At 44.9% G+C, this 16,525-nt stretch overlaps 1 protein-coding gene across 2 annotated transcripts in view; it reads left to right on the top strand.

Annotated features, from left to right (window-relative positions):
* Window positions 1-16,525, top strand: part of LRP6 (LDL receptor related protein 6) — a 347,763-nt gene that overhangs the window by 250,313 nt on the left and 80,925 nt on the right. Inside the window, exon 1 of one of the 2 annotated variants that reach the window (XM_078776625.1) lies at window positions 588-788. The exons of the other annotated variant lie outside the window; for it this stretch is intronic. Within the exon in view, the coding sequence (XP_078632751.1) occupies window positions 695-788 (94 nt within the window). The 5' untranslated portion in view covers window positions 588-694. Of the gene's footprint in view, window positions 1-587; window positions 789-16,525 lie in introns of those variants that run through there. 2 annotated transcript variants of the gene reach the window in all.

Below are 16,525 nucleotides of genomic sequence, written 5' to 3'. Positions count from 1 at the left end.
GTCACGAACTAGTTCCCCTTGTCTAAAAATACGAGGTAGTTGCGATCTTGTGCCGCCAGGGGACGCCGCCCCTCGAACCCGTCACCACTTGGGACACGGGAATGGAAAGCTCGCCGTTTCCATGACATTTACGTCAGTGTGGACGTTCAAGTTCCCAAAGTACCGTTCGAAAGGAGTAGGCCATTGCCCGCCGGTACGGGGTTGGGTGTGATATATGGTATCATAAAAGTACCTCCGTTAGACACAAGTTAAACTTTATATTCAATATTAACGTACACAGGAAATTTAATGAGCAAGAAGCGAAGAAAAAACGCCATCTTTTTATTAGACTTGATCAAAAGACGCTTTTTCCCGCCGATAAAGCAAGACGTGAAGGCCGGTGAGAATGTTCAATTGATTTAATGGTGTAGACGGATTTATATTAATTTTTAGCGTAAATATGAACGGATCTACCTTCGTGATACGGATGACGGTATGAGCACACTGGAAAACGTACGTGGCATATGTGAAGCGCACGCATCGCAAACAAAGAGGAGTTAAGAGTCAGCATTTCGAAGTGTGCGCGCACAGGTCTGAAAGTAGTTCTCGAATGTCAGAGCGGCGCGGAATCACTCCGCGCTATCGCGCGGCTCTTACTCGGCTGTGCTGGTGGAGTCCGGAACCGAGGATGAATGTCGGCAGCTGAAGGGAAACCATGGGCCGGTTATCTCCGGGTCTCCTCTTGTCTCCGCAACAAGTTTTCCAATTACTACTGCTGGCCTCGTTCGTCGCGATCACCGCGCACGGCGGTAAGACGCCGTGATCGGAGCTTTGTGCTGTTGTATCCACCAGGCGAGCGCTGGGCCCTGGGCCCGAAACTCCCACACACACATTCATGTCATTGTTAGATCCTCATAATACGGTCGTCTTGGCTTCCTTCCGGTGGATTCCTTTCTTCAAACTCATTCCCGCTTATGTTCGTGGCGTAAACCACTACCGTCACCACCACCACCATCCGTCACCACCACCACCACCCGTCACCACCACCACCACCCGTCACCACCACCGCCACCCGTCACCACCACCACCACCACCCACCACCCCCCGTCACCACCCCCGTCATCCGTCACCACCCCCGTCATCCGTCACCACCCCCGTCATCCGTCACCACCACCGTCATCCGTCACCACCACCGTCATCCGTCACCACCACCGTCACCCGTCACCACCACCGTCACCCGTCACCACCACCGTCACCCGTCACCACCACCGTCACCCGTCACCACCACCGTCACCCGTCACCACCACCGTCACCCGTCACCACCACCTGTCACCACCACCGTCACCCGTCACCACCACCCGTCACCACCACCCGTCACCACCACCCGTCACCACCACCCGGCACCACCCCCGTCATCCGTCACCACCACCGTCACCCGTCACCACCACCGTCACCCGTCACCACCACCGTCACCCGTCACCACCACCCATCACCACCACCGGCACCGTCACCACCACCGTCACCACCACCGTCACCCAACCCCTTCCAATCCATCTCCTCTTTTATTTTTCCTTATTCGACACATTCCGTTAATAGCAGAACGAAAGTGCTACTTTATACACCTTTACACTCTTCACTCTCCTTCGGACCCCTTTACACTCACTTCACTCTCCCTCGGACCCCTTTACACTCACTCTTCACTCTCCCTCGGACCCCTTTGCACTCGCTATTCACTCTCCCTCGGATTCCTTTACACTCACTCTTCACTCTCTGTCGGACCCCTTTACACTCACTCTTCACTCTCCCTCGGACCCCTTTACACTCACTCTTCACTCTCCCTGGGACCCCTTTACACTCACTCTTCACTCTCCCTCGGATTCCTTTACACTCACTTCACTCTCCCTCGGACCCCTTTACACTCACTCTTCACTCTCCCTGGGACCCCTTTACACTCACTCTTCACTCTCCCTCGGATTCCTTTACACTCACTTCACTCTCCCTCGGACCCCTTTACACTCACTATTCACTCTCCCTCCGACCCCTTTACACCCACTCTTTACTCTCCCTCAGACCACTTTGCATTCTTCACTATCCCCCGGGCCCCTTTGCCCTCTTCAATCTCCCTCGGACCCCTGTACACTCTTCACTTTTCCTTGGACCCCTGTACATTCTTCACTCTCCCTCGAACCCCTTTTCACTCTCTCGGACCCCTGTACAGTCTCCCTCGGACCCCTGTACACTCTTCGCTGTCCCTCAGGCCCTATAGACTCTTCCTGCTCCCTTGTTTTATGTTCGGCAATTTTTTAAACATCAATCTTGTTCTTATAATTGAATGGTTTATATATTTTTTCACAGTGAAACTGATTATTTATTAATTATGGAGCTTTGCATTCGTGTCAAACGGAATTAGTTGTGAGTACCTCTCTCACCTTCCCACCAGACGTAATCAAATTTACCTTTTGTACCATACAGGGATAACTTCTCCAAAATGAAGTTTATTGCAACTTGAAAAATGAATCAGAGGGAGTTTCTTCTTATAAACCTGAAAACCTTCTTTTTCTCTCACACTTTTAGGGTCTAGCTCGATCATTGAGAAGTACATGATCACCTGCACCTGATCTATAGTCATACAGCCATTGCATAAGATTACTTGTACCTGGGGTGATTATGGTTCCCATTATGGATTTTTCTTGATGCTAAAAGTGTTATTCTTTCCCTTGAATGATCACACACTCCAGGGTTGAATATTATTTGCTTCCTGTACCTCATTTTTTGTTTAGATCATCAACTTTGACCGGGTTTTGTCTTCTTTATGGCCCAGATTATTGTCACCTACTTGTCGGGTTGCCGTGGGTTAGGGTTCCGGCGCAAGGTTTTTTTTTCTTTTTTTTCTTTCTTTCTCGGAACTGCCGTCCAGATCCAGCATTTGAATGTGGCAGGATTTTGGAATTTGTTCAGGGTTGATACCAGTGATGAGTCTTTACTCCTCGTAGGTACATCTACTCTTCACGAAGCACGCGGTGGGACCTTTTGACTTCCACCATTGACCGGCTTTTGCAAACGGATTAACGGTCTGATACGTTGATATGTCACGCCACATGCTACACACAAGCCAGGGTGACGGTTTATAGCCGGGTGGAGATTTGAACCGAGTTTAAACTCCTCGGATGCAAGTGTGAACACCTCTCAGGTATCCTGCCATCCCTTGGCAGAATAGGGCAGAGTCTCGAGTTATAATCATTGCAGGTATACGCCAAGGAAGTTTGCGTCTTTGAGCTGGCCGGCACCACGTACCTTGGTGCTTGCGAGTTGCCAAAGCGTATGGATAAAGTCAACAAACCATGCACAGCTCACCTCCCTTCCCCTTTCCTCGCCCGTGGTGAGCAAATAGGAGCTCTTTGTGTTTTCATTGGGTGAGAGTTTGAGCTCTTTGGTTGGTGTTTTTTTTCTTTTTTTTTTCTTCAACTACTGTATAATTTTTCTTGTAATGGAATGTCGTGTGAAAAGTTGAACAAGTTGGGGATTAATAGTTCTGCATTGTTTTAAATATATATTTTTTGGAATTGGATGTCATAAACATGGCTGAAATAATTACCTCTGCCACAAAAGGTGTATGGCGGTTGTGTTTGTTGAGTTGGTTGTGTTAGCGTACCAAACCTCTGGTTGTTTGTGGGCAGGTTATCTCAAAAGGTTGTGGACGGATTCAGACGAAACTTGGTGGACAGACAGGTGGGGAGTGTGGCAAGGAACAATTGATTATATTTTTCTGTGAAGATCTGAATCTGCCATGGGACAAGATAACTTTAATAAATTTTTTCAAGTGATTCTTCACCATTGAGTGATATGGCAAAAAACGGTACATGACAATATTTCAAAAAGTCGTGGTCGACTTGTGACAAAACTAGGTGGTTGAGTTGGGTAGGTGACAAGAACAAGTTGATTAGATTTTGCGTATAATTATTAAAAAATTAATTGCATTCGAGTCCGTTTGTTACTTGTCAAAATGTTTTTTTTTTAATGCAAGTATGTTGATCACTCCGGTTTGTTTGTGTATTTGTCTGTCCGCTCACTTATACTTGCCTGCAGGTCACCATTTTTAACCGATCTTCACGAAACCTCACCAAATGGTAAGAGTTCGTGATCCAATAAAATCCTATATATTTTTGAGGTCAAAAGGTCAACATAGGCCAAAGGATGGTTGACACCATCGATCACACCATCCTCCTCACCCGACTTGAAACCACCTTTAACATTACCGGCACTGCCCTCTCTTGGATTAAATCATACCTCTCTGACAGACGTCAGTTCATCTCCATCAATAACCAAATCCCCCACTGCTCCCCTCCCCCAAGGTGTCCCCCAAGGTTCAGTTCTTGGCCCCCTCCTCTTCATCCTTTACCTGTCCCCCCTCGGTCACTTAATCCGCAGTCATGGTCTCCAATTCCACTGCTTCGCCGATGACATCCAGCTTTTCATCTCCACCAAGTCCATCTCCACCGCCACACTCTATCCTGACAAACTGCATCACTGAAATAAAATCCTGGCTTCAAATCAACTTCCTCAAACTTAACTGTGATAAATCTGAAATAATCATCATTGGCCCAAAAACGCTCACCAAGTCCACCCATAACTTTGCCCTCAACATCGACGGTTTCCCAGTATCCACCTCCCCTCACATCCGGAATCTTGGCATCATCTTTGACCAAACCCTCTCCTTCGACAAATACACTAAACAGATCACAAAGACAGCCTTCTTTCACCTGAAAAACATCGCCCGTCTCCGTCCATCCCTCTCCTCCGTGGCTGCAGAAACCCTCATCCACGCCTTCATCACTTCCCGTCTGGACTACTGCAATAGCCTCCTTTATGGTTCACCCTCAACAATCACCAATAAACTCCAATACATTCAGAACTCCGCTGCCCGTCTACTCACCCATTCCCGGACCCGTGACCACATCACCCCCGTCCTTTACAAGCTTCACTGGCTCCCCGTCTCCCAGAGAATCCAGTACAAAATCATCCTCTTGACCTACAAAGCCCTCCATAACCTGGCCCCATCCTACCTGGCTGACCTCCTCTCCAGACGCACTCCCACCCGCAACCTCCGCTCTGCTGGTACCAACCTCCTGACCCCCCCCCATCCGGACCAAATTTAGATCCTGGGGGGACAGGGCCTTCTCCATCGCTGCTCCCACCCTCTGGAACTCGCTACCTCACACCATCAGAGACTCCTCCTCACTCACCACATTCAAAACATCACTCAAGACCCACCTGTTCAACACTGCATTCAACATTTAACCCACAGCATCTAACCCCTGACTATCTCCTCTCCTTCTCCCTCCTTTGTGCTTTGAATATTTCCCTATTGATTCTTCTTTTTTTGCAATTGTTTTTATGTTTTGCTATGCATTATGTTTTGCACTCTGTCAAAGCGTCTTTGGGCTTCCTGAAAAGCGCTATATAAAATAAATGCATTATTATTATTATTACTAGGGCATGCCCGTACTATATATATATCTAAAATTATATCCCCCCCCTCTATTTACATGAAATGGTTTGGTCCAAAGCGAACGGCTTGCGAGTACGGTGACAATCCCCCCCCTCTATTTACATGAAATGGTTTGGTCCAAAGCGAACGGCTTGCGAGTACGGTGACAATCCCCCCCCCTCTATTTACATGGAATGGTTTGGTCCAAAGCGAACGGCTTGCGAGTACGGTGACAATCCCCCCCCTCTATTTACATGCAATGGTTTGGTCCAAAGCGAACGGCTTGCGGAGTTTGGTAAAGAAATCGCCATAGCTCGGTAACTACTTGTCCGATTAATTTAAAACCTTGAAAAGGCACATCCTCGGGTCCCCAGCAATATACCTGGCAAGTTTCAAGTATATCGGACCGGTAGTTGTCGAGAAACAGCGGTCGCATACACACACACACACACACACACACACACACACACACACACACACACACACACACACACACACACACACACACACACACACACACACACACACACACACACACACACACACACACACACACAGAGATTGCTGGAATTATAGATAGATTATAAAGGTCGACCACTTTTTTCGAATTTCTAAAATTCGCAATTTTCATCCGATTGACTTGAAAATTGAATGGGATTTACATATCAGTTAACTGAATTCAACCAACAACTATTTTTCAGACCAACATAGGTCACAAGGTCAACATAGGCCAAAGGTCAACCACTTTTTTGAAATTTCTAAAATCCTCAATTTTCATCTGATTGACTTGAAATGTGAATAGTATTTGCATATCGGCGAACTGAATTCAACCACCAACTATTTTTGAGGTCAACATAGGCCAAAAGTTCAACATAGGCCAAATTTCTAAAATTGTCAGTTTTCATCCGATTAAATTAAACTTTGAAGATGATTTGCATATCAGGTCACTGAATTCTACCACAAATTATTTTTGAGGTCAAAAGGATGCTCGACTGAGTGCCATTCTACTTTGTTCTGTTTTGCCAAGTGTCGCTCTGAGTGATTTTTCATTTGTCTGTTTGTTTGTTTGTCCGCACAGAATAAATGATTTTCTCTGCAACTGTTGGTCCGATTGACAGGAAATTTTCACCATAGGTGCACCTCCACCTGTAGAAATGTTTTATGATAAGTATGACGTCATCGGTCACGTGGTTCGGCCGCCATCTTGGAAAAAAAGAAAAAATTCTCCTTTATATCTCTGAAAGTGCTGCACAGAAAAAATTGAGACGCGGCTCATTGTAAAGAGCTCTCCATGTGGAATAACATATGTTAATGATGATGTCATAGGTGCCTCCATTATGACGTTATAATTCGACATGTACAAAACTTCATCCGATCAAGATGAAATTTCTTGAGCATAATCTAGGGATAAATTGGTGGAGAAAAAAATAATGATGACGTCACTGGTCACGTGGTTCGGCCGCCATATTTGTTTTAACACAAAAGCCTTATAAAACACATCCTGGCGAGGGTCTGCAATCTCTGCTCTTTCTAGTTTTGTTTTGCGATACATACGTAAGCTGTTCAGCTATGCGTAGGTATACTCTCTACCGATGGCTGTTCTAGTTGATTGTGCAGCTGTGTGGTTTTTACAACCATTTCCCACCATTGTTGTATTCTCCAGGCCCTCTTAAATTTATCTTTGGTTTCGTACCTCGCTTTGTAGATTCATCCAAATCTTGCCTCTGCTGTTTCGGAGACCCATTTCTGGCAGTTCTATGCGGTGCAATGATCGTTGTGTTTTGAGTAAAATTATGACGCTTCCATGTGAAACTCACGAGAGCACCTTTAAGTTGTTTGTGAGTGCGTACTGCATATCAAACTTAGATTCAACTCTGAATTTGGCGTGCTGGTTGCATCGTTACTGAAGTGAGGTTGTGCCTCTCGTGCAATGCCCCTGCACAATCTGGTAGAATATGTAATTTATACAGGGTGCCGGCGATAACTCGCTGATTCTTCATTGAAGACCAACCTCCGATGCTGGCAGACGGGTCTTCTGGCACGATATCCATCTGATGGATGGTGCACACACTAATGCATTCCCCTTCATGTGAAACACCAAGGTGATAGTTTATAGCGAGGTTGAGTTTCGAAACCGGGCTCAGCAGCTCAAAGGCGAGTGTGCATACCTCTTAGCTCTCCTGCCTGCCCAGCTGTCAGGTGGAAGCAAAAGTATTCATGCCAAACTGTGGTTTTTCACAGAGTGTAAAAAAAACAAAAAAACAACCTGTCCTGTAATCTATTTGCAGAACATTGGTGCTGCCGGGGCAGTTTATTGGCAAGGGTTATACTGGGTGGTTTGTCCAGGTTTGTCCGTACGTGTTCTATTCTTTTAAATGCTGAACTGATAGGTGGCAGCAACTGATAGGCTGGATCTGCAAACCGTTTTTAATTTTTTGCTCTAACTCGGTGTTTATTTGAACCACTGACGAACCAGACTCAGAGTGGACGCCCTAAGCATTACGTGAAAAGAAACGTGAAAAACGAGAACGGAACCGCACTCGGTAGAGAGAATACGTCCGCCATGCTGAACAGTACGTTTTGTATCCCATTGATAGGTTGGATCTGGATACAGACCTCTAAGATCGAATCAGCTTGTCCTTGTCACCTGCCCAACTCATCTACCAAGTTTCGTCTGGATCTGTCCATAACGTTTTTAGATTTTGTGTGTATATATACAGACTTGGCATTTAATAGGGAATATATTTTTTTTCTTGACTTGGGTTTACTTTCTTAACTCGGTATATCAATCTGGTGAGTTGCTTTTACACTTTGGTGATTTATTTGTTGAAAGAACCATGTCACTGATTGTCTGTCGCAGCAAGAAGTCAACAACAGGATTATATCACAGGTATAATCAAATTTGGCGTGGCAAATGTGGCAAAATGTCAAAATGTCATTTGACAAAATGTCAAATGCGCCAAGTCAAATTGGCGTGGCAAAATGTACGGACAGGTGCATTTGATGATTGGCTTCACAGTCGGGTATACAAGGGTTGTTGCGTTCTGTATTAGTGGAAAACAACTGCTGCACGTCTCCAAAAGTTATTTCCGCTTCCTCTGGAGATGGTCCGTCAACTCGACAATGCTGTTTGTCATGGAGTGGTGGCTATACGAAATTACGGCATGAAACGGCGTGCTATTGCTCGGCAGTATGGCATCACTCAAGGTCAGGTGTCAAAGATCCTGAAACAAATGCTCAGAGGGGTGTCCCTACTCCAATACCGAGGCCAGGACGTCCCCGCAGAACCACAAGGAGGGATGATCGCCAGCTGCACCGGTTAGTCTGCCATGGCCGTACCAAGTCAGCTAATCGGCTTAGGGCTGAGTGGCAGCAACTGACAAATGTGCCTGTATCCAGAAGGCTAGTCAACCAACGACTGGTTCAAGCAGGCTATCGTGCCAGGCGTTCCCTGAGAAAGCCATGCCTGACCAGACAACACCGCCAGCGCCGATTGCAGTGGGCCAGAGAGCACCGTCAATGGCAGCCAGGACACTGGAATCACGTGATCTTCAGTGACAAGTCTAGATTTCTGGTCTATCGTCAAGATGGTCGCGTCCGAGTGCGCAGACAAGTGCATGAAGCCTACAACAAAGATTGTATAGTGCCAAGAGTCCAAGCTGGAGGTGGTGGGGTGACTGTTTGGGCTGCTTTTCATGGAGGGGGCAAAACTGACCTGGTTGTTCTGAATGGAAACCTGAACCAGTTCAAGTGCAGGGCCATTCTGGAAGAAACATTGCTTCCATTTGCTCGTGCAGCCTTTCGAGGAAACTTTGTCTTCCAAGATGACAATGCACGGCCTCATCGTGCTCGCATGATCCAACACTTTCTTGCTGACCGTGGTGTAGAGCATATGGAGTGGCCTGCCATGTCCCCGGATATGAATCCGATAGAGAACTTGTGGGCAGAATTAACGCGTCACATCGACCACTTGGACCAGCAGCCGACCTCTGTGCGTGAATTGCAGCAGACAGCGTGAAAACACCTGCAGGCAGATCCTTCGACCTCATGGCTTGGTTTTTGCCCTGATATGCATTGTCAGCCATGAGACCGTATATAGACAGGTGTGTGCCTTTCCAAATCATGTCCAATCAATTGAATTTACCACAGGTGGACTCCAATCAAGGTGTAGAAACATCTCAAAGATGATCAAGAGATATGGGAGGCACCGGAGCTAAATTTCAAGTGTCATAGCAAAGGGTCTGAATACTTATGTCAATGTGATATTTCAGTTTTTTCTTTTTAATACATTTGCAAAACTTTCTAAAATCCTGTTTTCTCTTTGTCATTATGGGGTATTGAGTGAAGATTGATGAGGGAAAAAAGGAATTTAAACGATTTCAGCATGAGGCTGCAACATAACAAAATGTGAAAAAAGTGAAGGGGTCTGAATACTGTGTGTGTGTGTGTGTGTGTGTGTGTGTGTGTGTGTGTGTGTGTGTGTGTGTGTGTGTGTGTGTGTGTGTGTGTGTGTGTGTGTGTGTGTGTGTGTGTGTGTGTGTGTGTGTGTGTGTGTGTGTGACAGACAGACAAACCTGGGATGCATAAATAACCTCAGTCTACCTTTGGGGCAGAGGTAATTCGCCTCCCTTGGTGGATAATATTTTGCTGAGCTCCAATGTTTGTCCGAGTTGTTAAATGTGAATTGAACAAGGAAACTGTTAACCAAAAATGTCTGATAATTATCACTCCAAAAGATATGTTAAACTCTAATTGTAGGTCCAAAGTCCTATGGATAGATCAACAGGCATGTGTACACAAAAGGGAAAGGCTTGCAGTGATGCGGAGAAACAATGTTGACGATCAGGTTTACGTACAATTGCAAGCATCTTTGGTTTTATCCTCTAACTTTCAGGTTGTACAGAAATCTTTATATTTCCATTTATTTGATTCTTCCCACTTTCCTGTTGGGTCACCTGGGAGTTTTTATTTTATTTAATTTTTTCTTGTCCAGTGCTTTCATGAACCGGCTGGCCATGTCTGATGTCCAACTGGAACCGGTAATGGCAGCAATTGTGTGTTTTTTCACATTTCTGGGGATGTTTCCTCCAGATTCTTCAGAAAAGCTTTAACGTCCAACTGTTGATAGCAGACAGGGCGCCCAGTTCAACGTCCATCCGAGGTACGGCACACTGTTCGCGATGTAATGCTCTGCCTGTGAAGGACTATTTCAACAGCTTATATTCAGGTGGGGAATGAAACCCAGACTATATAGCTCAGGTTTAGTGTTTTTCCTCTGCAGCAACCTGTTGGACATTGTACGGAAATCTTTACTGAGGATTTATTTTGTATTATACCAACTACCAGTGCATTTGTTATTCATCCCGTCCAACTCCCGTCCCTCCACCTAAACCCCCAACCCACTATCCCTTCAAAGGTTTACAATGGAGTCAATGGTTGTAAATTTGAATGAATGGCTTGTTTTGTGAAACGCTCCCATTGATTTTTTTCTCTCTCTTTTTGTGGCACTTCTATTTTTTCATATATATTTGTTTCCGGAATTTACCTTTTTAATGAAGGATTTGGAGCTGGCGTTGCTTGGGCTTTGGGAGCACTTTACGCCGATAGGTTTGGTGTAAATTTTAATGGTGTGAATGTTGTCGTTCCCCCAAGTTGTAATACTTGTATCCATTAATCATTGGCAAGGCTATCGACCCATGTTACATATTGGGCACAAAAACCATCCTTTAGGCCACAGTTGTTGCAATTTTTCTTATCCATCTTCTGCTCGGTGTGCTTGTTGTTGCTTCGTATGCATGCTGTGGCTGCTGGCTGCATCATTTCTGGAAGTGCGGCCGTGCCGCTGATACAGTTCCCCCATTACCGGTCAGCTGGTACTCGTTTTGCTAACCTCGGGAGGATGACAGGCTGAGTCAACCCACTCCGTGTTATTTTAACGACACCACGGGCTCGAACACCAGGCTCTTGCTGTGGTGAAAAGCAAAGACTGAACCTCTTCGTGCAAAATTGTTTAAAAATGAAAATTACGCAAATGTAGTTTCTCATTCCTCAAGGGTAAGTCACCGTGGATTCCTCAGAAGACATGACCAAGCTGCTGTTACATTTTTCATTACTTTTTTTTACATTCAAGCTTTGTAACGTTGAAGCTTTGTAACGATGGCCGTGTCGCGCCTTCTCTGCGCGAGTGTTGGGTGTTGCTGTCCCATTTGAATCCAATCTGGCAGTCAGGGTTGCAGCTGTTTCTTTGTTGAGGGGCCTCTTGCAACTAGTCGACTCGTAGGCATGCCTGATTACTTTATGGCGTGTGAGTAGCCACTACACTGGATTGGCAAATATTGCAAGGCCAGGGTACAGCAGCACGCCACAGCTTCAGTCGGCTGTTGATTTACGTCCCGTGTGTGCCGCTGTGCTCGTGCCCGGTTTTCGGTGCATTCCTTCACCTCTCAGAAGGCTGGTCGATTATACAACAACAACATGCATTTTAAGGCCATTTTCCCTGCTAGAGCGGAGGTTAGCCTTGCGGTCCCCATGACAAACTTCTCCATTTACCCTATTTTCTACATCTCCCCTTCTTAACCCCCTTGCCTGCATTTCTTCTTCCACCATCTTCAGCCAAGTTTTTCTCGGTCTTCCACGTCCTCTACTTCCTTCTGCATTCATTTCCATCACTCTTCTCAACCAATCACTTTCATCCTTCCTCAACACATGACCATACCATCTCAACCTGTTTCTCTTCACCGCATCCATCACAGGCTCTATTCCCATCATCTTTCGCAATTCATCATTTGTCTTTCTCTCTCTCAACGATACTCTGCACATCCACCGAACCATTTGCATTTCCACCCTTTCCAGCCTTCGTTGCTGCTCTACGTTCATTACCCATGTCTCCCTCCCATAAATCATAACACTTCTCACACATGCAGCATACACCTTTCCCTTCAGCTTCAACGACACTCCCCTCCTCGTCAGCACACCACTCACTTCCCGAAACTTCTTCCATGCACATCTCACTCGAGCAACCATCGCCGAGTCTGATCCACCTTCTCCATTCAGCATGTCTCCGAGGTAGCAAAATATTTTCACACCTTCCAGCTACACGCCATCTCCAAGATCCAACTCAACATTTCCTCCACTGCAGCTCCATCTATGCACACCTTACACTTGAACGTAGCTGCCACATTGGTTAATGTCCCTCTCAGACCACTACATTTTTGATGAACCCACTCAGCACACATTGCACATTGAATGGAGTTCACTCCGACACCCTTCCTGCACACAACACCCGGCCACTTCCCAGTTCTCTCCACCTCACCACATGCTTTACCACTTGCCATCACCTTTGTCTTTCCGATATTCACCTTCAGACCTTTTGCCTCCATACATTCCTTCCACTTGTTCATCTTCTCCTTCTGTCCATCCATACTCTCCCCAATCAACACCAGATCATCTGCATACAACAACTCCCACGGTAAACCCTCCTTTACGTTCTGAGTCAGCACCTCCATCTCAGCTACAAATAGTAGTGGACTTAGTTCCGACCCCTGATGCACTCCCACCTTCACCTCAAACTCACCACTGTTGCCGTCCTTCGTCTTTATAGCTGTGTGCGCTCTCTCGTACATTGCCATCACTACTCGATATATTGGTGTTAAGTATGGGATTTCGCTTTTGCCGGTCATCCTGCTGTGCTTCGTGTTTATCATATTGCTGTTACAAATACGTCCTGTAATAATGCATGGTTACTGCCTGTTGTTTGCATGCGATAGAATTTCAGTTACTTTTGGTGTCTCCCTAATTCGAATTTATTTTAGCACGCACATACACACATACACACATACACACATACACACATACACACACACGCCAAATCTTACATTGTTGGCAGACGCTCTGTTGCAAGATGCTTTAAAAAACATCAAAAGGTTTTAAAAACTGTTGAGTAATTTCATTTTAATACATAAAAAATACCCACAGACTTAACCCGCTTTAATTTTTATTTTTTTTGATTTGCTGGGTGTATTTTTTTCAAATCGGAATTTTTTTGCTCCAGTATAAAATGTTGGCTCACGAGTACAAGTGCAGCTGTGAAGTTTTACACGTCTCACACTGGGACCATCCATTACATACATGAAAACGGCTGAAGGTTTGACTACAGTTCCCTCCCTTTCCTTCCATATGACTCTGTCTTTGTCTGCCTCTCTGTGTTTGTCTGTTTCGCTCCTTAGTGTCGGTTTGTTTTGGGTGTGGTGTCATGGTGGCAGTGCGTGAATTGGTGCTCAGCTGGCTCTGTTGAAATTGTCTTGCATTCTCTTCATTGTTGTATTTGTACTTGTTGCTGGTGTTGCCTCCCCGTGTTTCTGGTTTTCATTCCTGCGCGCCGAGGTCATGTTTGTGCTTCTTGGTCTACTATAATTTTGGTAGTACTGTCGTGTTTATGCTTCGTGGTTGACTGTACTCCCATTTCTTTGTTATTCTTTTCCTACTCTTTTATTATTTTTGATGAGCTGAAAGAGAGAAGGCAACACCGCTTTTCTCTTTGGGCAGTGGTTGTGGTATTATTAGTATCACGTCTCTTTGAATTCTGTGCTTAGCTTGATTTAAAGACGCTCACTTTAGTTTTGAATATTAATGCCTCCGCTGAGGAAGTCGCCAGAGGCATTATGTTTTCAGGCCGTCCATCCTTCTGTCCTTGATAGGCTTACATTACTGCAATAACTTGAGAACGGTTGAAGGGATCCAAGTCAGACTTGGTGCGGGCATGTATAATGATGTAAAGATGAACTGATTAAATTTTGGGTTCAGGAGGTCAAAGGTCATGTTATGTCAAAAAAATCCTTTTACCGCGATAACTTATGAACCAGTGATGCGATTTTGACCAAACTTGGTATAATTATATTTTATGATGAAAAGATGAACTGATTAGATTTGGGCATCAAAGGTCAGAGGTCGTGTCAGGTAAAAATGTGATGCTTGAGAACAGCTGAAGGGATTTAAATCAAACTTGGTACAAGCGTGTAAAATGATGTAATAATGTTAGCGGAGGCATATCCGTCGATTTCGTGAAGTCTAAGAGTGCTGTTCTAGCTCTTTATTTTACTTTTTTTTTTTTTGTTTGCTTATTCTCTTTCTTTTCATTAGTTCACTTTGTTAACTTCCTATTCCTGAGGATGAGGAAGATCGGAGCATATGCTATATATATTTTTTTCAAACATTGTGGCTGCTCGTTCGCAGCGGTATCCTGCATTCGAGGAATTATGGCATAAACATGGCTGCACGAAAGCTGTTCCTGAGGAAGTGATATTTAAAGTTCACTTTAAATGGCCATGAATCCCATGATTATCAAGTCTATGTCACAACTCATACACTGAGGTGTTTTTGTTATGGAGATGCCATCATATACAGTGGTGAGAAGAACTTTGTGAACCCTTTAGAAATTTCTGTATTTCTGCATAAATTTGACCTAAAATGTGATCATATCTTCATCTAAGTCCTAATGATCGATAAAAATAATCTAATTAAACAAATAGCATACAAAATAATCTACTTTTTCATTTATTTATTGAGCAAAATGATCCAACATTCAATTTCTCTGTCGGAAAAAGTATGTAAACCTCTAGGTTAATCAGCTCGATTAACGGGGTAATTAGTCTCAATGGAATGACGATCAGGTGTTTCAATCAATGGGATGACAATCAGGAGTGAGTTTGGTTGATGCTTCCCTATATAAAAAAAACATAAACTTTGCTTGTCACCATCAGAGTCTGGTCTTCACCACACATAGTAAGGGCATTTTATGAGATATTTCACAAATCTGTTAACTAAATTGTTACCAAAAAATTTCTTCACCAATATGTTTGTAAAGGTGTGTAATAACATGTGTTAAAATGTTGAAGTTCAACTCCCGTGGGAAACCCAGAAAAATAGCTGTTGAATTCGGGTACCGAAAAATTATTTTTGAGAATTTTTATTTTTTTTAATCGGCCCTTAAGTAACTTATGAGGGGTCAAATAAGGGTGCATCGATGAGGAGGTGAACACGGATTGCCTTGTCAAAACATCCTCCATCCATGATGTGGTTGGCTGTCGTACTTCCAGGATAGATCAACTGGATCACATCTAGTAGTCCAGAATCTTCCATGATGTTATCCATTGATCCAAGATAAGACTTCAGCAGGTGAAAACCACCCAACCTTGGAATGATGGGTAGATTTGCCTGCTTCATTATATTCACAGCCTTCAGCCAAATCGGAAGATCAAAGGTCACTATAGCGACCCCAGCGCGCCGTATGCACTCTTTCAGAGTGGTGAAGATGGTGTTGAGGTCATTAGGGTCTCCTTCAATAACCGGGAGGAACTCGATCTGTGTGCTCTGCTTTGCATCATTAGCATGGATTCTCTTCATCCAGCCATTCCAGTTGGAGTGTGGGAACTCAGGATCGTTGGCTTTGATCACCCACCCCGCTGCCCAGAGTGTGTCACCTGGAGTGAGGAGTGGCTGATCATGAGCCAGGGAGGAGGAAAGCTCAGCGAGGGGGAGAAACATGATCGCGTTCGTTCCTATCTGTTTCCTGTTCGTAAATGGAATAATCTTTACTTCAGTTCCTCTCAGGATCTTAGCTTTGTCGAGTGCCTTCAACTTCACCCGTGGGAAAGCGGCTGTTGTCTGTGGATCTGGCAAAGGTGGTGCCGGAGAGGTGACTTCGATCCAACCCATTGAGTGAAAGGGAGTGTTTCTGTGAATAGAGACAATGTTTAAATCTATATTGTCTCCAACAAACTGAGTGACTGCATTGTTTGTTTCCCCAACCTCCATAAAGACCACCTGATCATTCACTGGCTGGCACTTTGGCTGTCATCACTGATTGATCCTCAAGCGCAGCATCAACCGCAACCTCATCATTGATCTGTTTATCGGTTTCCTCCACAATGGTGTCAAGAGTGCCAGAAGTATCTGGAACATCATCTCCACTCCTACTATTAAGGAAGCAGTATTTGTAGTTTTGTGTCTCCGTGTAAGACTCGGTGTATCCCAGCCGGTGGAACTTGTTGAGCATCCATT

The sequence above is a fragment of the Myxine glutinosa genome, chromosome 1 (assembly GCF_964187855.1).
Source record: "Myxine glutinosa chromosome 1, kmMyxGlut1.1, whole genome shotgun sequence".
NCBI lineage: Eukaryota > Metazoa > Chordata > Myxini > Myxiniformes > Myxinidae > Myxine > Myxine glutinosa.
Note: the sequence above shows the minus strand (reverse complement) of the source record. Positions and strands in the feature narration are given on the sequence as shown.